Source organism: Convolutriloba macropyga, chromosome 10 (assembly GCF_964194025.1).
Source record: "Convolutriloba macropyga chromosome 10, txConMacr16.3, whole genome shotgun sequence".
Taxonomy (NCBI): Eukaryota; Metazoa; Xenacoelomorpha; order Acoela; family Convolutidae; genus Convolutriloba; species Convolutriloba macropyga.
In genome coordinates this window covers 56,512,250-56,536,457 of record NC_134477.1, presented here as the reverse complement: position 1 = coordinate 56,536,457, position 24,208 = coordinate 56,512,250, and the positions used below count along the sequence as shown (strand labels likewise).

The following is a 24,208-nucleotide window of genomic DNA, read 5'->3' as shown; positions in this document are numbered from 1 at the left end:
CGGTTCAGACGAAGAATGGGTCAAGCGAAAAATCACATAAAAAAGACCAACAAGACTTATGTAATTGCTACAAAATTCGTTTGAGAGCAAATAAAAAGATGGAAAGTTCCGGAAAAAACGGTAACATTTTTTTGAACACAGTTAGTATCAAAGTCACAACGACCGCTAATTCAAATTCAAATCAGTATTCAATTCAGACATGCCTCAATAGAGCCATTGTGACCTGTCATTGATGAGACTAAGCAACAAAACACCCAAAATAACTACAAAAACAGGCAGAATCGAAACAATCACTTTACTTTCATGAAGACAAATAACTTCAAACCATTAGTTACTTTTTGAGAGGCTAAACAATTGGAACTATGAATTATTGGAGCGCACTTTTTCTCATTTAAAACTTATTGCAGAAAAAGAAATAAAAACAGCGAAAGCAGAAAACTGAAAACAAGTCGCGAGAGAAAAAAAAACAATCGCTCAGTAGAAGAATCTGTTAAAATCCATTCTCTCACTTCACTTGAAAAGCAGTTTGAACAGAAAAGTGTGAACAGATCTTAAACAAACCAAAAACAAAAATCCCTTAAACAAACGAAAAGTGTGAACAGAACAAACCAAAAAAGTGTGAACAGATCTTAAAAGCATACAGCGCGCCAATACAATTAAAACTCTCGGAATTGTAAAGCCTAAGACACGGGACATCAAAAAGAACATTATTTAGGGGCCAATGAACAAATTCCTTCTTATTTTAATTACACAAAGTGTCATGAAAACAATTAACTGTAAAATGTAAATTAACTCTAAAGCTACCGCTATGAAACCTTAGCTTTACCAGAAAGTAACTCCATTTTTAACTCAATTAGCCCTATTTTTGACCAGACTAAGTGCTGATACCACTAAAAAGAACAACAATTACATGTGAAAGTTAGAATTTCATTAAAAATTTTTCATTAGCACAATGTCATTAACAATTTTTTCATTAGCACCACTTGATAACAAGTACACGTGAAACTTAAAATTTCATTGAAATTTTTTCATTAACCCAATTGGAATAACCGAGAGAATGTCAAAAATGGCCCCAGCAACCGCTTTGCTGCTATTAATAACATAATGTCAAGCAAACCTGGAAAAGCTTCCTATATAAACCAGTAATCTTCAATGCATTAGCGTCCTCGGCAGTATAAAGGCAAAACTTGGAAGAGTTTAAATTTTCAATTCCGAAGCATAACTATACAAAAATCACTCAAATTATTCAACAGTCATTCGCAACGATTAGGCTCAATGAGAGCTCTTTAAACGGCAGCAGCTGATTGGCCAGTTGTGGTCTGTCTTTTCACTGCAATCATCTCTCGGATATTTCCCTCGGCTTCTTTCTGATTTCTTTTTAATAGCTCTTTCTGACTCTGAAATCGACAAGGAAAACGCTAATACAAACCTTTGTTAAAAATCATAACGACTATCTTTTACCCTACGTTTTTTAACCTCAAGGTGAATAAGAACCTGAAATTTGGCAAAGAAAAACAAGTACTTCGGGAGCAAACGATTTATAAGACTTAAAAGAACAATTTCTCTCCAGCCAGAGCAAGGATTAGCATTTTTTTAACTCAGAAAACAATAACTACATTTTTCCGTACTTTCTAAAACTCTCTGACCTTAACATGTACTTAGCAAACTTTCAAATAAAAATTTTTAAGCTTTACTTTGAATACTTTAAGTTCAAGGTTGGTGGACGCGCCAAAACGGTATTTTAGGTTAGTTTCTCACCCGATGAGCGGGTGTATGTGCACACGTTGAAGGCAGATCATAACGATTATATAATTTCAGATTAAATGACTATTGAAGTCAATTAGTTTTTGAATTGAAAATTTTTACCTCTTCAAATGGCATATTACTTGAAAAGGTTAGCTCTATTTTGAGACCAAAGTTGTTTTGTTTGGATCGGCGGCTTAGAAATTCAATTGTTTTATCACGACCGGAAAAGAAACGGATGCTAAAATTGTTTATAGAACACAAGGATTGTATTAGCGTTTTCCTTGTTCATTTCATTTTTAGCAATTGTTTATTTTCCAGTCGTGATAAAAAAAAACACTTGTATTCCTAAGCGTATCCCAAACAACCCAGCTTATATTGTCTCATAAGACGTAGAGCTAGCCATTTAAAGTAAGATACAATTTAAAAAACGTAAAACTACTTAAATTAGATAACTAAGTTTTGTGTGACCGTGTACTAAGTCGAAACATTATATAATCGAACGTTTCTAATCTCTCATCAACGGATACACATATACCCGCTCATTGGGTGAGAAACTTCGGGTTGTGCGTATATGATTAAGGGCGCTACTTTCCTGACTTTAATCAGGAAAGAACAACTTTAGGTACACAGACAGCAGTATTGTAAATCGCCCCTTATAATTGGAGACGGCGATGGTTTGGGAGTCCAGGCTCCATAACTTTTTCCCACCAAAATCCTGATTTCTATCGCTATAGAAATTTGTTCGAGTTTGAGCAGTCTACTGCAGAATTCGGGTGTTCCATCAAGCGCCGAAACTTGAACAAATTTCTATTTCGAAAGAAATCAGGATTTTCATCGGAAACAATTTTGTAGGGGGGTAGGTCAGGATCCCACAAGCTCCATGCAAATGGCAGCTTCCGGCAGCTTCAATGTTTCCTACAGAAGACGACAGTGTTCCTGAGCGCTAGAATTTGATTATAGCATATTGGCAGTTATTAACAAAATTCTCATTTTGGAGTGCAGAGGCTTCAAACTTGAAAACAGCTTGGTAAAAAAGTTGAAAATTTTTTGCAGTCCCAAAAATATATGAACTGTATTGCGCTAGAAACTGCACTCAAAGTGAATTTTTCATTGATTTCGGTTTTTCAGCTAAGCAGCAGGAGGTCAAAAACTTGTATGAAAAGAGAAAATAGCAGAGACAATTTTATTGGTTTAACCAAATTCGCTCTATAATTCGATATCCGATTCCAAAATTTCCGACCTTAAAGACAGCTCTAGATGTACAACGAGTAGTTCAATGTTTTGATTATTTTTAGGTGCGCAAAATTTTTTTATATGTGTCAAACTACCAATTTAAAGATCTGTAGGAATTGGGGAATCCTAACTTAATATTTAAATACGTCTTCCCCTTTAAAACAATCGGTATATATATTTTTACTGTAATGGAATAATATAGAGAAATCAACTGTGAACATAAACCGACAAATGTCGGAAGAATTGCTCTTGAAAAACCTATCCCCCAAGGGGATTCGAACCACTGACCTCCCGATCCACAACCACACGCACTAACCACTGAGCTACGCCTCACTTACCTCTCCAATGCTGCAACCCATTTTATATTAGCAACAAGCTTTACTTCGGAGCAATAGAGATCACTCAAAAATGAAGAACGAAAGCGTGAAAAAGTCACTTGAGAAGTCAAAGAATGTTCAAGAAAAGCGCGAAATTGTCAAGCAAAAAATTTGCATAAAACAAGACACGCGTTTACAATAATTGATATGAACTTCGTTCAAGAGCAATTAATAAAGACAATCAACAAAGCTTATGAAGCTAAAACGTGGTTACATAAAATCATGACTTCTACATTTCCGATTTCATTTTGAACGCTTTCACTTTTATTACATGACTATACTTGATACCATGATCTCTAATTGCTACAGTATCCTACAAATCAAAATTATTTACAACAAAAGAGTATTTGAGATTGAATATTCTTCTCAAGTAACAGGTAATGCTAAAAAGAAAAAGGAAATTGATTTTTAAACAACAACCTGAAAATTGGCAGAAAAATCACGTACTTCGCAAGCAAAGGATTTTAGACTTAAAAGAATGACTACACTGCAGCCGGAGCAAGGATGAGCAATTACTTGCAACTAGATTAGTTTCCAATCGGAACTGAAAAAAAGTTAAGCTGCATCTTGAAAAGTTGGAAATTGAAAACGCGATTTCTGCATCCGCGAGCGTTGCTAACAATAGTTTTGATAGCGCAAAGTTTTTCGTAAACCTGTTTGAACTAATACTATAACCCAATGGATGGAAATGAAATTCGACCAAAATAAATGCATGTTCTGTAAATGGTCCCAATAAAGTCAGCGGCATAAGATTAGAGCAAAATTCTCAGAGCACCTCAAGCTATCGTAGTTTCCGTTGTAGTTTCCTTTTTCATTCTGTTCTAGCCTCCAGTTAATCTAGAGTCAGCATTATCACGATCCTTTTTTTCTACCGACATTTATAAATAAGATTACCATAACCCTTGAGGACAGAACACCCGAAAAGTGTACCCCAAAGACATTCGAAACTTGAAAAGAAATGAAAGTAGATGACTCCTAAAATCTGGCTACCAATTGTTAAGAACTTGAAGAGGAAAAATAGGTACTCAATACAGTTGGCGTCGTGAATCAGTACAAAATGGAGCACTAGCATTTTCCTTTACAAAACAAAGGAAATATTTCTTTTCTGTAGATTCTGTTGAAATTAAACGGCTGAAGCTGCTTTCTTTCTAGCTACAGTCTCATAAAGGGTAACAATTGAAACTTTCACAGCGTCTATTAGGCCTCATTAAATAGTTAATGAGACCAGTCACTAATGAGACTAATATACAGGACTTCGGTAAGAACTACAAAAACGAGCAAACAAAATCCTTGATGATTTATAAGAGCAAACATTTACTAAGTTATATGAACCATTAACTGTCCCTTGATTCAAAAAACACAACCATGCAATATTAGCAAACATGTGTGATCTTATTAAAAACTTGAGAAAAACAGCGAAAACAGAAGTCTATTTACCGCACTTGATAAAAAAATTGCCTCGCTCGATTTTGAAGGTAATTTAAAAAAATCACGCTTCAAACCTGCTCGTTTTTTGTTCCTTTCACTAGTTCAGCGTCCTTAAAATGGCCACTCTAAAATTTGACCTCTCATTGATATCAAAAAGTCAAAAAATTGTGAACAGAGCATAAAAATAGCTCACAAATACTTTGGATTGTAAAAAATAGGCCCGCTACAATAGCCAGCCGAGAAGATGAGGCAGGCTATTAAAAACAGAGCCGACAGCTTGCCGGAATAGCTGCGAAAGAATAGACTTGCGTGCCGTATGATAGAGATAGAAACAGATACAGATATACGTTGAAAAAGTTATCGACGCCGCTCAAAAAGGTATGTAAAAAATTAAACGATAAATTAATAAAGCTTGTTAAAATTCATTGCAAACAATGCGGAACAATAAAAACCAAGAGCACTGCAATACAGCTCACAGCTTCGCAGCTATAACAAAAAAATCATTTCCAACGGCGACTATTTGAGAATGTTCGACATGTACGTACTTCTAGTGCTTTTATTTTCTCAGCATTAACTTCAACATCTTTGCCCATTTTGGTCAAAATTTCACTTTTTTCATCCAACACAAACATCTTGCCACATCCAAAGTACATCTTAGTCTCAGTTGGGAAAATCTCCAGTTGTTTCTGTGCTACTTCTTTCCTCTTCGTCTTCTGCTGCAATTCTGCTATTTGCTGATCGGCTAAGGTGAGTTTGTTCTGAGTATCCACAACTTTCATCTGCAGCTCGTTGAAAGCCTAAATTGATCAACCATTTTTGATTTTATCACGCCACTTCAAAAATTTGTCCCCAATTCCTTAATACTAAAGCAGTCGGTTCCGATTCTTAGATTCCAGTTGTTCCAACCGTCCGAATTTAATTGGAAACTATGAACTACATGCCAATATGTTATTTCTGATGAGCCAATTTCGGGCATACGATATTTTTTGGAGGGACAAAATTGAGATCCATGTAGAACTCTGAAAAAGATATAACCGACTAAACATCGGAAAATTGCTCTCACTCAACCAACAGGCGGGATATGCAATAACTTCACCAAATTGGTCCAGGATGCTGAACACAGTTAAACCAATACGGATAAAAGTTGAAGTAGTGATCGATGTCACTCAAAAAACATTCAGCGATTCATTAATAAAGCTTGTTTAAATTCGGGACGAACTTTTATAAAAGTTTCTCAGCCTTAAACTAATTCATATTAAAGAAAAGTTTTTGAAGTGCAAAAGTCAATTTATTGAGTGAACTAAGTCACGTATGATCAAAATTTAATCACGCAAATGACCTTAAAAACTTTTATTAGAGAGAGTTATATAATCTCAGCGCGCACGCAGATGCAGTCAGTGAGAGGAAGAAGTCATTCGAAAATTTTGACTTTCTTAGCTTTGCTGTGTGAGAAAAAGTAAAACCAAAAAAAGACGAAGAAACAAAAAAACAATAAAACCGCAATATAGCTACGCTCCGCTATAGTTAAACTGCCACAAAATTAGCACAGTGCCTTACATTTCTGAATGATAGAAAATGCAATAGAAATCAGAATTAAAAATAGCTGGCACATTGCCGGAAAATAGCCGCCGTTGACCCGCTTGACGCACATTCTGATTAAAACAGAAAGAGTAAAAATTAAGATATATAAATTCAGCATTTTTCGACGAGTCAAAGTGTTATTTAGTGTGCAAATTGAGAATATACGGTTAGATTCTACAATCAGACTTAATTCAGCTTCTAAACCGAACGCTATTAAGCATAATACTAATGTCAACTGGCAATCGCCTTAATGAACTTTGATAACCTAACGCAATATGACGTAATGACCGGGCTTTATATCGTTATCCCGTTTCTTTTGATTTTGCTTTTTCGACTTTGACCGAATTCGCTTATTTCGTAATTCAATAAGTGAAAGAATTTGAAATCCATTCAGTTGAATCAATTCGCTTATTACGTAATTCAATGCGTGAAAGAATTTGAAATCCATTCAGTTGAATCAGTGAGTGAAGTAAGTCAGAAGTCAAACATCGTACTTATGTAAAACGAAAGACGTAATCAACAGGTAAAATGAATGCACAAAACATAGCAGGACAAGTCCTCAAATACAATCCAAAGAACTGAATTAACTTATGACCTGGCAAAAAATGCCATCGCATTAGAAGGCCAATAGCAAATGTTAGTTTTGGTACTGTTGACACAGTCCTCAAGAACAACAAAAACAATCAAGACTCAAAAAACAACCTTTTATTTTTTTAAAAGACAGGGTCCAAATCAAAAACCGATATCTTTGGACTCCAGCAACCAATTATTTTCCCTTATTTCTCTTTAGCAACCTCTCATTAAATGTCAATGAAACCTGTCACTAATGATATTCAATGATACGGCAAAAAAAATTCGCAAACTAGCTAAAACTTTTTGAAGGCAAATAGCTACCGACTGATAAAATTACTTCAAGAAACTAAATCCTCATTGGCAACCGATGAGACCTGTCATTAATGAGATTGAGGGATAACACAGCAATACGTACAAACACTGGCAAAATGAAAAAAATTCAGTAAGTTTTTAAAAAAGGGAAAGTTTTTAAGTAGAAGGAAGCAATAAATGAGAAGATTATATGCATTTATTAAATCTTTCTGAGAAACCAATGAAACCTTTTAATAAAGAGGCCTAGATATAACATAACAAAGTTAACAAAAAATTGAGAAATTAAAAATTCAACTTTTGAAAACAATTAGTGTTAAAGTAATAGAAATCGTCAGCTTTGATCAGAAACAATTCAATCGACTAAAATAGCCCCTATAAGCAATTTGCTAGGCCGTTCCTTAATGAGAATAAATGATAAGACAAAAAACAAAATTACAACAAGAAATTTTAAGAAAAAGTAGTCAATTTCATGAAAACTATTAAGCTGTAAACTCGAACCATTAATTAGGTTCGTTCGCGCCTTATTATCAACCAATCAGACCTGTTATTGATGATACTGAATAAAAACACAACCAAACAATTTTGAAAAACGGGCAAAGTCAAATATTCACTTAAATTTCATGACAAAAAAATTGTCGAAGTCATAAAAGTTTTAGCTGCACCTTAATGAACATCTTGAATTCAGCACCTTGAATTCAAACAATCGCAAATGGGCGCAATTAGAACACATATGTATCACACTAAAAGCACTCAAGGAAAAGAACACTGAAAACATAAGTGAATTGACTCACGTGGAAAAAATTCCCTCTCAAAAACCGAAAATCTGTTCAAACAAATTTCTGACTCCACTTTAAAGGCAGTTTGAAAAAAAAAACATCACGTCTCAATTTCATTCTAATTTCAACTCCCTTTACTGCCTCGGCGTGACTAAAATCAACACTCTAATTTGACTTCTCACTGACGTGAAAAAACCGAAAAAATCGTGAACAGATCATAAAAAAGACAGCACACCAATGCAATCCAAATACTTTGGATTGTAAAAAAGGAGAGCGCCTAAATAATAGCCGTTGAGAGGCTGACGGCGACTATTAAAAAGGTAACAGACTAACTTCAGCTTGATTCCTGTTTAACGTCTGGCGATGCCCTGCCTTTGGTAGCAGTTGGCTCAATCCTTTTATATATATGATGTTAAATATATATAAAATCTTCTGTCTTATTTTTCTTCTGTCATTTATAATGAAGTGGCTAGACGCCATTTTTTACCAAGCATTTTTTCACCAAACAAATTGTCAACTGCACGTGTTTTTAAAAACTGCAGTAATGAGAAAAAGTATGTTCGCTACTTATTCAAAGGCTGCCAAAATTCATTTGAAGAATTGACAACTAGATATTTTTTGTAAACAGTCTGTTTGTTCGATCAACAAATTATACAAGTTTTGAAGATGACATAAATGTCACGATTTTCGTTTTAGTTGACCATTTAAAAAAGAAGGCAGCAGTCAGCCACGCAAAAAGGAAATGTAACTGCGCAAGATCGAAATAAATAGACTACACGTGGATGCAGAACTTGAAGCAGAAAAAAATTATACCGCAAAGAAAGACCCGAATTGGCCGAGCGACCAAAATTGAAGAGCGCCTAACTGAATTCCGCTTTGCTATGTTATTACATGAGACTTACAAGAACTTTGAGGAATTGGTCTAGATTCAAAAGATAGAATAATGATTTTGAACGTAACCGAATTCCGTGCGGTCCTTTGAAAATAAGTAACTGTTGTTAATTCAGTTAAAACTATTGTCCTCACCTTTCGCAGCTCTGGATCAGCAATTCCACTGTTCATTTTCCACTCTGAAAAATAGAAAAAACATTTAACTGAAATACAAATTACTGAAAAACGAGAAACATCCAACAAACTAAATCGCCCGAAGGCAAGAGATGCCAATTTTTGAGTGTCAATGTCATTTAAAAGACTGATTTTGTCTACCACTGTATTTTCAAGATCGTTCCAATCGACTTAGATGAACGGATTTCAAAACTTCACAAGGTCACTTAATTTGTCGAAGTTTAGACGGATCTTTAACAAATGAAAGAATTGTTTCAACAAAATTTTTGTCCTGCGAGTTTTTATTTGCCGTAAGATTTAAATTGCTTTAGTTTCGTTCAAAATCTATCAGTTGATAATTTCAATTGCTAAAAAAGCAGTAGACAATTGAGCCTGTAAAAACTGTTTGCTCGGCTTTCTGCAAATATTTCAATTTCTACGATGCTCTCCCATAATCTGTTCGTTTGTTCCAACACCAATTAGCCCGTTTTTTAAAATAATATTTGCTTTGAGCATTATATGCTCAACTGTTTTTTTTTGTCAATTTTTGCAAATTTTTGACCGATTGCCATATTCCTCGTTAATTTCTATTCGAGTGTTTTCGACTTTCATTGTTTTCTAGTAACTATTAAAGTAACTTGTGAACATCTGATTTTCACTATTTTCATTCACCTCTTCCAAACTTTTTCTGCCAGTGTTATAATAATTTAAAACAATTAACCGTAATTACATAATTATGTTAAAATTTGGAATAAAAACATATGTTTCTATTATATTGGTGCGTTGTCTTCTTCAAGATATGTCAACAACCTTTCTGATTTTATGTAAATAAGTCAAAAAGCATTAGTGATTATAATTACGCAAGAGTGGTAAAAACGAGCAGATAATTGAGCAGTTTTAGGGCGTGAACATTTTGCAATTGCTTGGAAGTGAACTAAGAAATTGGTCTGCTTTTCGGTTTCCAGGAATTTTTTTCACGTGTGGCAATCTGACTTGTTTTTGATGCTTTTTCTCTTGATAGCATTCTAGATGTTACTAAGTGTGATAGATGTGTTATAATAGATGTATAGATTTTTTGATAAATCACTGGGAAACTAATGAATTTAGTTAACTTGGCGCAATATCACTGAAAACCTCTGAAATATTCTATATGATTTTTTCAGTCAATGGCTGGCGGTGTTTGGGACACCGATCCCCTGTTTTTAAAATATTGATTTTTTTAGTTTCGACGATACTGGTTGTTTATTTTCTAAATGTATCGCTTATCATTTTCTAAATGTATCGCGTTTTTCGAGTTCAGTAGATTTTAGTCGAAGTTTTTCCTGAAAAAAAATTTTCAGTTTGCAGTTAGTGTAATTTACTAAGTGCTCATTTTTTGTTTTCGAACAGTTTTAGCTACTTTTCGATTTTTAATTTATCTGTTTTTATTCACTTGTCTTATAATTTCTGCTGCTTTGTCTCTTGATAATACCTGCTTTGTAGCATCAAATGGTTTGTGTTATATCAACGTAGACACCATAACTTTAAAAAGCACCTTGGGTTTTGCCAAACATAGGCTGTTTAGTTTTCTTCACTTTGTTTCCTAATGTCTTTCCGCAAAGCTCGTGTATATTTTATAATGACGCGTGGAGTGAACTTCTTCAAATTGTTTTAATTGGTTAAGATATAAAACAACTAGTTTTTGAAGAGAAAGGAATTCTTTTTCTGCTGTACTGTTTATTTTTGGCGTATGCTTGGTTGAATGCAAAAGGCGGCTGTTTTTACTGTAAAAATCAGTGATCAGATTAATCTCCATTTCTCTGGGTTGTAATTCAGGAACTATGCTGATAGTTTTTTTTCGTCGCCTTCTTCGATTTATGTTGCGATCTGATCACCCATCATGAAGTCAACGGGCGAATTTTTCAGATGAATTTGTGTGCGTGAGATCATTTATTGTTCCATTCACGAGGGTTTTAGGTCATTTATGAGATTTGGATCATTAATTTGTCGAGCATGCATGTCTCACATCACAAAAAAAGACTTCTGCATCCTCTTATTACCTGTAAATTGAGAACACAAAATATAGTTGCAATTAAATCGAGTTCGCCCAAGCTAGATATCGATAAACCAAAAAAATCGTTCGTTGTTGAACTTTGATTTGAACAGGATAAAACATTAATTCAGAATCTGATTTTCGTCAATTGGCAAAATTTGGTGTTTACAAGCCTTGCTTTCTGCAATTATTTTTTCTGCTTAAGTTGTATCAGATTGACTCATTTTTTTCGATTTTAAGTTTTGCTCGGTTCAATTTTTGTCCGTTCTAGTGGAAAAAACGCTGGCAAGGGATTTGAGCACCCAAGTTTTGAATGACAACGCATGAATTCCTCTGAATTATATACAAAGTTCTTATCTGTGCTTCATTTGGTAAGCAATCAAGCCCGGAATATGGATAAGCGGGTTTGAAACATTGTGCGCAAATTGCTCTAGTGGTTCTTTTAACTTTTGAAAAACTGACTTTAGGCATAGCTTCAATCTAAATGGGAAATTGATTCAACAATTGATTGATTTGATTATCAACAGACAAAATATAGAACAAGTTTCGATTGATGCAAGCTCTCATCTACAGGTAATTGCAACAACTACAATAGTAATAATAATATAATAACAAATCATTTCAGCACATATTCAAGTAGTTTACATCGTCACAACGTTATGCAGACAGCAAAACTGCAAAATTACAGCAGATTGAAAAGAAAAAGAATACATTATCGAATTTAGGATTGAGAATTCACAATTTTGGAAGCGAGTAACAAAATAAAATTTCATGGAAAATATACAATTTGATTTAGCATTCAAGGTTTGAGGCAACTGATAAAAGCGGTTTCAAATTATGGAGATTTTAAAGTCTTGGTTTGCGAAAAAAATTATTATAAAAATTAAGCGACCTAAAAATTGAAATCTGTCCTTTCCATTCAATACAAATGGCACCCAAAAATTGAATTTCTAACTCAATTATCATCGTGTATATATGACTAGTGAGCCGTACGGCTCTAAGAGAACTGAATGCCCACCGCTCTTTACCTCTTTATCTCGTTTTTGAGGACGAAAAAGCGAAAAATCGATTAACGAAGGATGACCCCGCAAAATTTGAAACCATTTTTTCCAGTTGCACTGAGGTTTTTGTGGACTACAGGGGTAGCAGCATAATTATAGAATTTGATTTTGAACACGAAATCTAAGATTGAGTTTAAGAAATCGACCAATTAAGAACGGACAGCCGCCACGAAAATCACAAAACAAGTAAGATCTAAATCTAAAATTATAACTCAAATGTTTTCAACAACCATTTGTATAGTCAGACAAAACATCTACTCAAAAGACCAAGATTTTATATTCGATATTTGATAACTTTCTGACAAGATTTGATCAACCAAATACTATAACAATCATTTAGCATCACACACGAAACCATTTTTATTGAATCAGCAAATTAGCTCGGTTCAGTTGAAAAATTTTGGCTATTAATTCGATAAATTTGGCTTAATTCTTCCTTAAATAGTCAAATTTCAACCTAGTGAGATAATAATTGGGGTAATAGTAATTGCCAGTTCCGAGAACCAAAATTCTATCCTGGTCATTGAACTGAATAGCGTTATCGGCGCTTTGAAATTTGAATGAAAGAATTGCAACTCTATAACCGCTCATAAGAGCTGTGCAATTATTGTCAAATATTTCACTGACCCAAATTTTTTGATCCAATTTTATTGATTACCATTGCTAACATCTGACACATATTTGACAGTTTTAAAAAACCATACATTACACAAGTACTTCAAAATTATATCACATTACTGCTTTCGATGAACAGAAAATTTGACCTTTTCAGCTTTCGAGTTATTACTCGACTGAAACGACCGTGAAAATTACCCCCCAAACTGTACGATCAGGGAGTAATGGGGGGAAGTTTTAGGTTTTATCCCCAAAAAGATGTAAGAATAGGGGGTAAAACGATGTAAGATAAGGGGGAAATGGGTAGTGAGGGGGGGGGGGGTAATATACAAGTGAGGGCAATAGTGCATCAGAGGCATTTTTCGACAAGATAAAAACTCTTTAAAGTGTTCTATAATGCAAAGAGCAAAATAGGCCCCAAGGCATAGAAACCAAGTTTTTCTTTTTACCAAACTTAACACCTCTGTACAATTTTTCTATGATCGTATGAAAAAAGCACTCAATGTGTAATAATTTTGAATTTTTCTTTCAATTGGGCACAAAAATTAATGATTAATACAAGATTTTTTCATTCTAAACTGCTCTTCTAGCAATTGTTTGTCATGTCCTGAAAAGATTTTGTGAAAACGCCTATCAAGGCTTGAATGCTTAAAAACATGTCTTTTCTCAGATTTTAATTGCAGAGTGGTTTTGCCCAATCAAATAGGTTTTTCGGCGTGCAATTTGTGTTTTCCAAATACCATTCAAGTTCCTGACGCTAACTATATCGCGGGTAACTCAATTTTTCTTTCATGATTTCATCAAATCAAATTTCTGTGGAAATTTTTGTGTCAATACATACAAGTAGTGGGAAAAGGGGGGGGTCTGTCGCGCACTTTGACACATTCCACCAAACCCGTTTAGCCCAAAACTCCGCCCCCACCGGGATTTGAACCTACGCCTCCGACATTTTCTTTGAGCTAGAGGTCGTAACCACTGCGCCTACCGAGCTTTCGAAAATTTGTGTCTGATACATTTTAAAGCTCTTGCGTATGTTAGGCTAAGCTATTAGCCATTCTATCGATTTAAACTCTTATGTCAGGCAGCGCGATTGGCAATTGATTCATTTCAAACCTCTAGCTTAGATGTTATGCTAGGCTACTCTATTTTGCCCTATTTGAATGCACTGTGCACGCACTTTTCAAAAGAAAGCATGAGTTCATAAATTCACAGCGAATATACCAGTAAAAATAAACATGCCGGAGCACAAGCAATTTGTTTTTACTCTGCTTATCAGTTTTGAGTTTTTATTCAAGTTTTCGTATACAAGTTTTTTGTTTGATCAGTCGGATTCTGTGTTTTCATCATCAATCCGAACTTTCTTGGCTGGCACCTCTTCTACTACAACACCAACCCCAATACTGTTGACAAGCCTCGATTCTGGTTCCATTCGTTCATGTTTCCTTGTATAGGCAATTAATCCACAGAACTCCCGGAGGTTCATTGATCCTTGTTTTTTCTCCCACTTTTCTTGGAATATCTCGCAAAACTTATTCATGTGAAAAAAAATGATCTCTTTAAAGTTTCGGGATGGTACACGACAAAACCAAGCCGCATGTAGCATTTGTTAGTCAGCATGTAATCATCAGTGATTTTGCACTTCTCACTGTCTGCTTCCATGATTCCGCTTGACTTGTATACGGTTGCTTGATGGACGGCATAATCAAGCAACCCATGAGCAAGGATATATTCCATTTGATCTGTTAGATGGAAGACATCCGTCATTCTGTTGAAGATGTCTCTCGGGACAATAATGTGCTGTTCTACAGCTTTGGTGCTTTCGTCTTGTTTCTCCAGATGCATGGTGTCACAGCTTGGCTGTGAGACCGTGAGTATTTTACCATTTCTCCTCATTGTGTAAAGAAAAACGAGATCAAAATCGCAATCTCTCAGTGTCATATTGAATAAATCTGTTACATGGAAAATTTGGATGGAAAACGTAGGAAAATTCAAATATTTAATAGTCAATCTGAACCAACTGCTTTGAAATTAAAAGTACAACGACTAATGCCTTGCGGTTTTTGGTTGGTTTACCTGCTGTCATTTCTTATCTGTGACTAAATTTGCTTCACCTTAGTTTTCCCACCACTGAAACTTTTATCGATGATCGAACAATCGTATATTTTAGTTATCTTTGCAGCAAAAATGATGTTCCCTAATATCCCGAGGGAAAATTGTCATAATATATGGGTTTGCTGTTTATTTCATCGAAAAAACAGAAACCTGGGCAAAACCTTTAACCAAGATTTGAATCGGTATTCCTGAAACTGATGAAGCCATGACTCTTGAATATTTTCTGATTAAGTATCTCAGTAAAAACTGAGCTCAACGATGTTTAGGTGAGTGATATGAAAGATAGGTGAGTGCCTCTATATGGGAGAAAAAAAGTAAGAAATCTTTTACAATGTACGGAAAAGTATGAAAAAAAGTATGAAAACTATACTCAATTTCCACAAAAAAGAAGGGCGCTTTTCCAGATATACCAGTAATATAGTTTCAGTTAGAGGTTCCTTCTCTGTACCAAGCATTCTACATTACTGAGATAAAGCAAAATCAGGGAAAACTCCATTTCAAAAATCAGTCAAACAGATGGCGGAAAATGATTGCAGCTGGACATATACCAGTAATATAGTTTCAGTTAGAGGTTCCTTCTCTGTGCCAAGCATTCTACGTTACTGAGGTAAAGCAAAATCAGGGAAAACTCCATTTCAAAAATCAGTCAAACAGATGGCGGAAAATGATTGCAGCTGGACATATACCAGTAATATAGTTTCAGTTAGAGGTTCCTTCTCTGTGCCAAGCATTCTACGTTACTGAGGTAAAGCAAAATCAGGGAAAACTCCATTTCAAAAATCAGTCAAACAGATGGCGGAAAATGATTGCAGCTGGACATTTTCCAAAACTCGGCTTGACAAATGACCACTGAGATGTAGTTTTCTTGATGTCTCGGACCGAGACCCTAAAGCAAACTTAGAGGTTCGAAATCCAAAAATTTTCGAAAAAAATCCAGAGTCACCCAAATGGTCCCCCCTCTGAAAATGTTCAAAATCACCCTACTCAATGGAAACTGTTTCGCGAAAATTGACCTCAGAAGAATACTACTCACAAGTTGACCAAATTATGACTCAAATTAATATCTTTTCTACGGGTGGTAGTGGTTGGGTTATTGATCAATGAAGTCTTGACGTGAAAATAAATACAGTCCATTGAGACCTGCAACATATATTCCGACTCCAAAGAAACTGGAGAGTTTGAGAAGAAGTATCATTGACATCAAAAATTTGAGCGACAGCTTTCCATCTATTGTGTTCTGGCCGCGCTCTTTCCCGTTCGAAAAAATCAACAACGTCCGAGCAGCTATCAATCACACTTTGGTGACCTGAATTTCAATAAAAAGGATTATGCCAATGCCTCTCTCAGCTATTCCAGCGTTTGAGAAAAAAAGAATCTAGCAATGAATGTCTATGGACTTAACGGGAATGAAATATTTTCTGTCTATCTTACGGAGCAGAGGAGTGTTCAAATCACTAATATACATCTTTTAATTTTGTCAGATGATCAAAAATCTCATTATTGTCTTATCAAAAATCTCGATCGACTCCTGAAGACGCTGCTGCGTTCTAACAGAACAACTAGATCCAAAAATAATGTCCCAAAGTTTTGTGGTCGGTGTCTACAGAGTATTGACAAGCAAATTGATGCAGCAAAGACTACTTTGCCTTGATCAGGAGCCTCTGCTGATCCAAATGCCAAACAAGCTAGAAACAATGCAGTTTAAAGGCTTTAACCGGCAAATTCGGTGTCCTTTTGTTGTTTACGCTGACTTGGAGGCATTTGATGTCAAAAAAGACTCTTTCACTGAAATGTTGGAAGACATTCTGTGCCAAGCAGTCTCCGTTACTGAGGTAAAGCAAAGCAGGGAAAAATCAGTCAAAAAGATGGCGGAAAATGATTGCAGCTGGACATTTTCCAAACTCGGCTTGACAAATGACCACTGAGATGTAGTTTTCTTGATGCCTCGGACCGAGACCCTAAAGCAAACTTAGAGGTTCGAAATCCAAAAATTTTCGAAAAAATCCAAAATCACCCAAATGGTCCCCCCTCTGAAAATTTTCAAAATCACCCTACTCAATGGAAACTTTCGCGAAAATTAACCTCAGAAGAATATTAGTCACATGTTGACCAAATTATGACTCAAATTAATATCTTTTCTACGGGAGGTAGCGGTTGGGTTATTGATCGAATGAAGTCTTGACGTGAAAATAAATACAGTCCATTGAGACCTGCAACATATATTCCGACTCCAAAGAAACTGGAGAGTTTGAGAAGTATCGTTAACATCAAAAATTTGAGCGACAGCTTTTTTCCATCTATTGTGTTCTGGCCGCGCTTTTGCCCGTTCGAAAAAACCAACAACGGCCGAGCAGCTATCAATCACTCTTGATGACCTGAATTTCAATACAAAGGATTATGCCAATGCCTCTCTCAGCTATTCCAGCGTTTGAGAAAAAAATAATCTAGCAATGAATGTCTATGAACTTAACCGGAATGAAATATTTTCTGTCTATCTTACGGAGCAGAGGAGTGTTCAAATCACTAACATACATCATTTAATTTCGTCAGAAGATCAAAAATCTCATTATTGTCTTATCAAAAATCTCGATCAACTCCTGAAGACGCTGCTGCGTTCTGACAGAACAGCTAGATCCAAAAATAATGTCCGAAAGTTTTGTGGTTGGTGTCTACAGAGTATTGACAAGGGCAAATTGATGCAGCAAAGTCGACTTAGCCTTGATCAGGAGCCTCTTCTGATCCAAATGCCAAACAAGCTAGAAACAATGCAGTTTAAAGGCTTTAACCGGCAAATTCGGTGTCCTTTTGTTGTTTACGCTGACTTGGAGGCATTTGATGTCAAAAAAGACTCTTTAACTGAAATGTTGAAAGACTATTCTGGAAGACTAGACACTAAACATGGGTGCTGCCACCCTGCATATCGAAGATCAGTTTCCATGCAGCTTTGGCGCCGTTTTGATAGATGTAAGAAGTGGAAAAGCTGAGAAACAAATTTTTTACCGCGGAGACCAATTTATTGGTGAAATGATGAAAAACCCTTAGGGAGTGGTTGAAATGGGCTCACCAGGAGCAACAGAAATTCCGAAAACTTACAAAGAATTTGGTAGACAAAGCTAATTTTTTGGTATCTTGGACTGCTCTTTGCTGCATATGCAATGAAGACTTTGATGGTTGTGAATGAGAGAGCAAAGTTGTTCATCATTCTCATTTGACAGGAGATATCCATGGCGTTGCTCACAGGAAATGCAATCTTGATTGCAGTGTGATGAAATTTTTACCAGTATTCTTCCACAACTTGTCTCGCTACGACTCTCACCATATTATTAAGGAATTGGAAATCTACGATGGAGAAGAGTTAAAAGCAATTGATAAAACAGATGAGACCTTTATCTCGGTTTCGGTGCGTGTACCACTTGGAAGTTATGTCGACAAAAGAGGTCTCACAAAATGCATCAAAAGTGATATCCGGTTTCTGGATAGTCTGAACTTTATGGCGTCGGGGTTAGACGCACTTGCACAAACACTCTCTGACGAAGACCTTAGTCTTTTGAAAAAAATTTCCTTCCTGATTCTGAGGAAATGTTTTAAAAGATTAGGAGGAAAGTTTTTTCCCCTATGGGTACTTGGACAGTTTTGAAAAGTTCGATGCCCCCTTTCCAGATTACGGTCCTGATTGGGTCAATACGCTCTCGGGAAAGATTGATCTTACTCTGGAACAGTATCAGGGAGCTCATGAGATGTTTCATTTGATGGGCTGCAAGAATTTTGGAGATTATAACGATGTTTACCTGAAAATTGACGTACTTTTGCTTGCAAGTGTTTTTGAAAAGTTTCGCGACGTCTGCCTGGACGTCTACAAGTTGGACCCTGCTTGCTTTTATAGCGCGCCAAATTTAAGTTGGGATGCGATGCTAGTGACGACTGGTGTCGAGTTAGGATTGCTGCAACACTATGACATCTTGTTGTTCAGCGAAAAAGCAATCAGAGGTGGGTTGAATGGCGTCGGATCTTTGCGGTACATCAAAGCAAACAACAATTATATTCCTGATTTCAAAAGCAATGAAACTTCGGTTTTTGGAGCCTTCTTTGATGTTACTTCTCTGTACGCTGGGACATTGACGAAAAAGTTACCGATTGGTTCTTTTGAATGGGATGATACCTCGACTGTGGAGCTGATTTCGGCTCACGATTGCGAGGGAGAATACGCAATCTTTTTGTTGAAGTTGATCTTGCATATCCCTCTGAGTTGCATATCGACCATCAGGATCTACCACTAGCTCCAGAAAAACTTCTGATACAGTCTGATTGGCTGTCCGAGTACTGTTCTGAATTCAATGAGAAAAATGCGGATGTTCCGAAGCTTGTAGAAACACCTTTTGATAAAAAGAATTATATTTGCCATATAAAAAACCTGCAGTAACCAGAACGGACTTCAAATTGTCAATATTCACAAGGCACTCAAATTCAAACAGTCAAATTGGCTATCATCATATATACAGAAAAACAGTTATTCGGAAGCAGGCCAAGAGTCCTTTTGGAATTTTTTTATTACAAACTGATGTCAAATGCTTGTTTTGGTAAAACAATGGAAAACAAGTGAAACCGACGGAATGTTCATTTCGTCAGCAACGAACAAGAAGCAATGAAGTTTACCAGCAAACCAAACTATGAACCCTTTCAGATTATTAGTGAAAATTTGTGCTCTGTGTCCTTGTCATAGCAGAAGATATTTTGGGACAAGCCAACGCCAGTCGGGGCGGCTATTCTAGATCTTTCCAAGTTGTCATTGTACGGTTTTCACTACAATGAAACGAAACCGCGATACGAATAAAAAAATCTTGGTCACGTATAAAGACACTGACTCTCTTCTTTACCGAGTTGAAAAAGATGACCTCTAAGAGGACATAAGGAATTTAAAAACCTCGACCTGTCCGACTATCCCTCAGATCACGCATTGTTTGACCCAACCAGGAAAAAAGTTCCTTTGACAATGACGGACGAGCTTAAAGGACAAACATTGGAGGAGGCCGTCCTTTTGCTTTCGAAAATGTACAGCATCAAGTATCGGGGTGGTGCAAAGCAGAGCGCAAAGGGAGTGCAAAAAAGTGTGAAAAAGAGTTTGCATCATGACAAGTTTGTCAACTGCTTGAAGAACAGAACAACTGAAACGGCGCCAATGACAGGCATTACATCAGAGAGCCATCAAATTATTGTAACAACGATAAACAAAATCGCCTTGAGCTGTTTCAACGATAAAGATATATTTTTGAGCAAGATATAGATACCCTGCCACATGGACACTGAACCAAGAGAGGGAGTCATCAATACATCAAGAAAGGGAGTCATCAAGTTTTTTTTGCGCATCTTGGGTTTTTGCGCCTTTTTGCTAGCTTCGCTACCTGCTGCTCTCTTCTCCGGTTTGGCTCGCTATGCAAGGCGTTCTTTTTCGTGGTATCTTAAGTACACTACTTTTTATTCCAAAATAGAGCATCCTTTTTCGTCATTCTTTAAGTTGATTTGTTTTTGGCCCCCTGACGTCCAGGAACAGTTATTTATCAATATTAGATGAGTTCTATTGCAAAAGAACCAGAGTTCTGGAATATACGGGTCCAATAACAACTAACTTCTTATTGGCTCCAAAAATTCTCTAAAAAGTCTTCCATATTATGTGTTGTTGTAGATGTTTGTGAGAAACTTTTTTCCCACGATCTATGTACTTCCCGCGACTATACCAATTATACCAACTGGAAATCATAAAAAATCGTCGGAAAAGGAAAAGTGCTAAACAAGTCGGAATTTTCAAGAGAAAATTGGGTTTTGGAAAATTTTGAACACAATTCTACTTTTTCGAACACCGAGAGAAAAATAAGTATATATATCTGACTGCTAAATGGTATTTCACTATGCATATGGAAACGAAATTTCCGGGTTTGGTTCGGTGCTAGATTCTAGTAACTTTGGAAAAAAAAATGTTTTGCATCGTTTCACCCCCCTTTTCATTAACCCCCCCACTCCTGTATCGGTCTACCCTCAAGTACCCCCTATTCTTATCTTTTTATCCCCTATTACCCCCCCTTCTGAAGTACCCATCGAGAAACCCCCCCCCCCCCCCTTACACCCCAAAGAGATGTGTTTTGAGGGGAATCCGGTAAAAGTTCCCGCGATTACCCCCCTAATCTTACATCATTTTGGGGTAAAAAATACGACACGGGGAGGCCGGTACCACACGGCGAATCCATGAACTTCAAAAAACAGTAATCTAGCTTAATTTACAAACGTACGTCATTTCTCTTTTCCAAACTAGTAATCATCAGTAGTATTAAGGGGGCAGATAAGATACAGGACAGTACCAATGGTCCCTTGATTTATAGTACCAAATGAATATATAGTTTTACCTTTTCTCAGTGAACAAATATTTGCCTTCATAATAGAGTCATTTGAGTAGAGTAAGTGCAATTTTATGAAAAATTGCTAATATAGCCTCACAAAAGCCTTTTTTAAAACTAGCCGTTACAAGTTATTTTCTACTAAAAATATCTAAATCATTTTCCATAGATTGTATAATCTTCAAAAAAACAACAACTTCCTTTGAACAAATAGAGATCACGTACGTCTGTATCTTGTATAGCATTTTCTTCACAACCTTTGCATGAAAACACTAATTTCACATAAGGGAGCAATTACTCCCACTACCATCAGAGGGAAAAGACTTGATGAAATCCGATGGTGACTTTTTGAACTCAATTGGAGGTACAACTGGCTGTTTCATTTCGACACTCGGCATAAAATGAGAGATGTCCAACTTGGCTAATTCGTAGAAAAGTAAATAAGTCGTGTCCAAAGGAATTGACGAAACTTGGATCTCTTTGCAGGAATTGTCGTTGAAACAGTACCATTTCTGAGTTAATGGATTTCTGCAGACTGAGACGTAATGGCCGTTCTGAAGATTGCCCGAATGACACTGAAATGACTTGTATTTATTACAAAGACATAGCTGGCATAGATCCGCCGTTGACCCTACAGGCCAACATTGTGATTGAATAAAGTTAGGGAGTTAAAGAAAAAAGAAATGCCCAGATCCTAATTTTTCTAAGTGTCAAAAAGTTCTTATTTGGCTCGCAGTTTCAATAGATCCGATAGATATGGCAAATTCAGCCTCTAAACAGGAGGACATTAAGCTTAAAACCAATACCAGTTAGCAGTAGACTCTTAAGAACTCTGATAACACAATGCACTAAGTCCAGTCTTTTAAACAATAAATCTTACGCACCGGGATTTACTGAATTATCCCAATTCTTTTGATCACGCATTTTTAGCTTGAACGTATTCGCAAAAACCAAAAAAGGGGCAAAAATTCATCTGAAATTTTTCTTTGAAAGTCAGTGGCCTCAAAATAAGAAAACCACATGACAGCATAACATAATACCTTAGACGTCATGAAATACTTTTAGACAGTTCTTATTTCTAATGACAGAAGAAGACATTATAACTACAAAGGAGGTCAAGAATCACCTGATTAGTTCGAAAACAAACGGTTATCTCAGTCAATGAATATTAGATAAAAATTCGAGTTAATAAGTTGAGTAAAAGTAAATCACAGTTGAATGCCTAGGAGAACTGTTATTTTGAGACAGAGCGACAAGACCATATAAAAAACAACAGACGTGCAAGATAAAAGAATCAACGTTTAGTTTTTGTAAGTGTCAAAATCACGCTAATTTTTGAAAATTTGTAAAAATCACAGAAACTAATTTCTAAGTAATAGAAAGAAATAGTTTTGAACAGAAACAGTTACATCAATTGACCGAAAATTTGTCATTCCACTTTAAATGTAGTTTGAAAAAAGAATCAGGCTTCGACCTTACTCAATTTTTCGCTCCCTTTATTTCTTCAGCGTGACCAAAATTAACACTATTTTGACTTCTCACTGCGTCAAAAAAGTTTGCACAGACCTACAAAAAAGAAAGCACACCAATACAATCGAAAAAGACCTGACAATCAACATTTCTCTAGCAAGATGAAATAATGATATTCAAAAAAGCACGATGTTAAATGCGCAAAATAAAGAACAAAACTTAAAACTTATTTTATTTCTCAAAAAAAACGAGTTTAAAAAAAAGAAAATTCTGACAACAGAAATGAGAATGAGTACAGAATACAACAAACGTTTACAGTTCACTAACAAACAATGCAAAAACAAAAAGTTGGCAACACTAAGACTTTTTGAAATTGGTGGAGTCAAAGTAAGAACATAGCCGGCAGATTGCCGGAATAGCTGCGAAAGAATAGACCTGCGTGCCATATAATAGAGATAGAAACAGATACTGATCTAAATTGAAAAAAAAATCGACGCCGCTCACAAAACTAGGTAAAAAAAATTTAGCGATAAACTAATAAAGCTTGTTAAAATTCATTCCGCAGAAGCCTCTTATTAAGGACTTTTACTGCACATATGAGTTCCTTTGACCTTAAACAAATTCAAATTAAACTTAAGTTTTAAAGTGCAAAAGTCATTTTATTGAGTGAGGTAAGTCACTTGTGATCAAAATCTAATCACGCAAAAAACTTTTGCTAAAGAGAGTGAGAAATGACGTCACGCGCGCAAACGCCGTTAGTGAGAGGAAGAAGTCATTCAGAAAATTTGACTTTTTCAGCTTTGCTGTGTGAACAAATGTAAAACGAAAAAAGAGCGTCAGACGACGAAACAAAAAAAAACCAAGAGCACCGCAATATAGCTACGCTCAGCTTACAGCTTCGCAGCTATAAAAAATGAAAACACAAAAAACAAAGCTAGATACAAATCCTCAAAAAAGCGTAACATCAAACTTCAAAAGCCATAAAACAACCGTTGACAGTTCTCTTGGGTGACAACTGCTTAAAACAACAAATAACGCAATAAAACAAATCACCAAAACCTTTCCAAAACAAATGGTACGACAAAAAATATCTCAAATATTGGAGCCAACAAAATTGAAAATTGCTCCACACTAGCAGTCCGATGAGAAAAATTTTGAGTCGAAGAAACAAGACCACAAGAAAAAAAGTTAAAAACAAATTAGTCTTAATAGCTTTCCTCATAAAAAGTGACAGCACTGTGTCTTTAGACGGATAGCATTTAAAAAAACTGAATACTTTTCTGCAAAATTCGCTAATAATTTTCGAAGGAGTTGTATCTTTAACTCAGAATCTGTTCAAATTCCTTTCTATTGTTGTTAAAGACATTCTTCCGTGAGCTACAGTCCAGTTTCCCTTTCGAATTTCTTATTTGTCATTCGTGATATTGAAAAAAAAACTTGTAATGGAAAACTAGGGGGTAAA

The 24,208-nt window shown here is 35.8% G+C and overlaps 2 protein-coding genes across 2 annotated transcripts in view; both read right to left on the bottom strand.

The window, feature by feature from the left end:
- Positions 1–1,191: 1,191 nt before the first annotated feature.
- LOC142348733 (prefoldin subunit 1-like) overlaps positions 1,192–24,208 on the bottom strand; it is a 218,590-nt gene continuing 195,573 nt past the window's right edge. The window contains exons 2-4 of the mRNA XM_075400203.1: positions 9,053–9,098; positions 5,330–5,581; positions 1,192–1,397 (exon numbers count right to left, since the gene is read on the bottom strand). Of these exons, the coding sequence (XP_075256318.1) occupies positions 1,287–1,397; positions 5,330–5,581; positions 9,053–9,088 (399 nt within the window). The 5' untranslated portion in view covers positions 9,089–9,098 and the 3' untranslated portion in view covers positions 1,192–1,286. The remainder of the gene's footprint in view (positions 1,398–5,329; positions 5,582–9,052; positions 9,099–24,208) is intronic.
- Positions 21,395–24,208, bottom strand: part of LOC142348219 (ubiquitin carboxyl-terminal hydrolase 32-like) — a 146,358-nt gene continuing 143,544 nt past the window's right edge. The window contains exon 26 of the mRNA XM_075399495.1: positions 21,395–21,851. Within this exon, the coding sequence (XP_075255610.1) occupies positions 21,555–21,851 (297 nt within the window). The 3' untranslated portion in view covers positions 21,395–21,554. The remainder of the gene's footprint in view (positions 21,852–24,208) is intronic.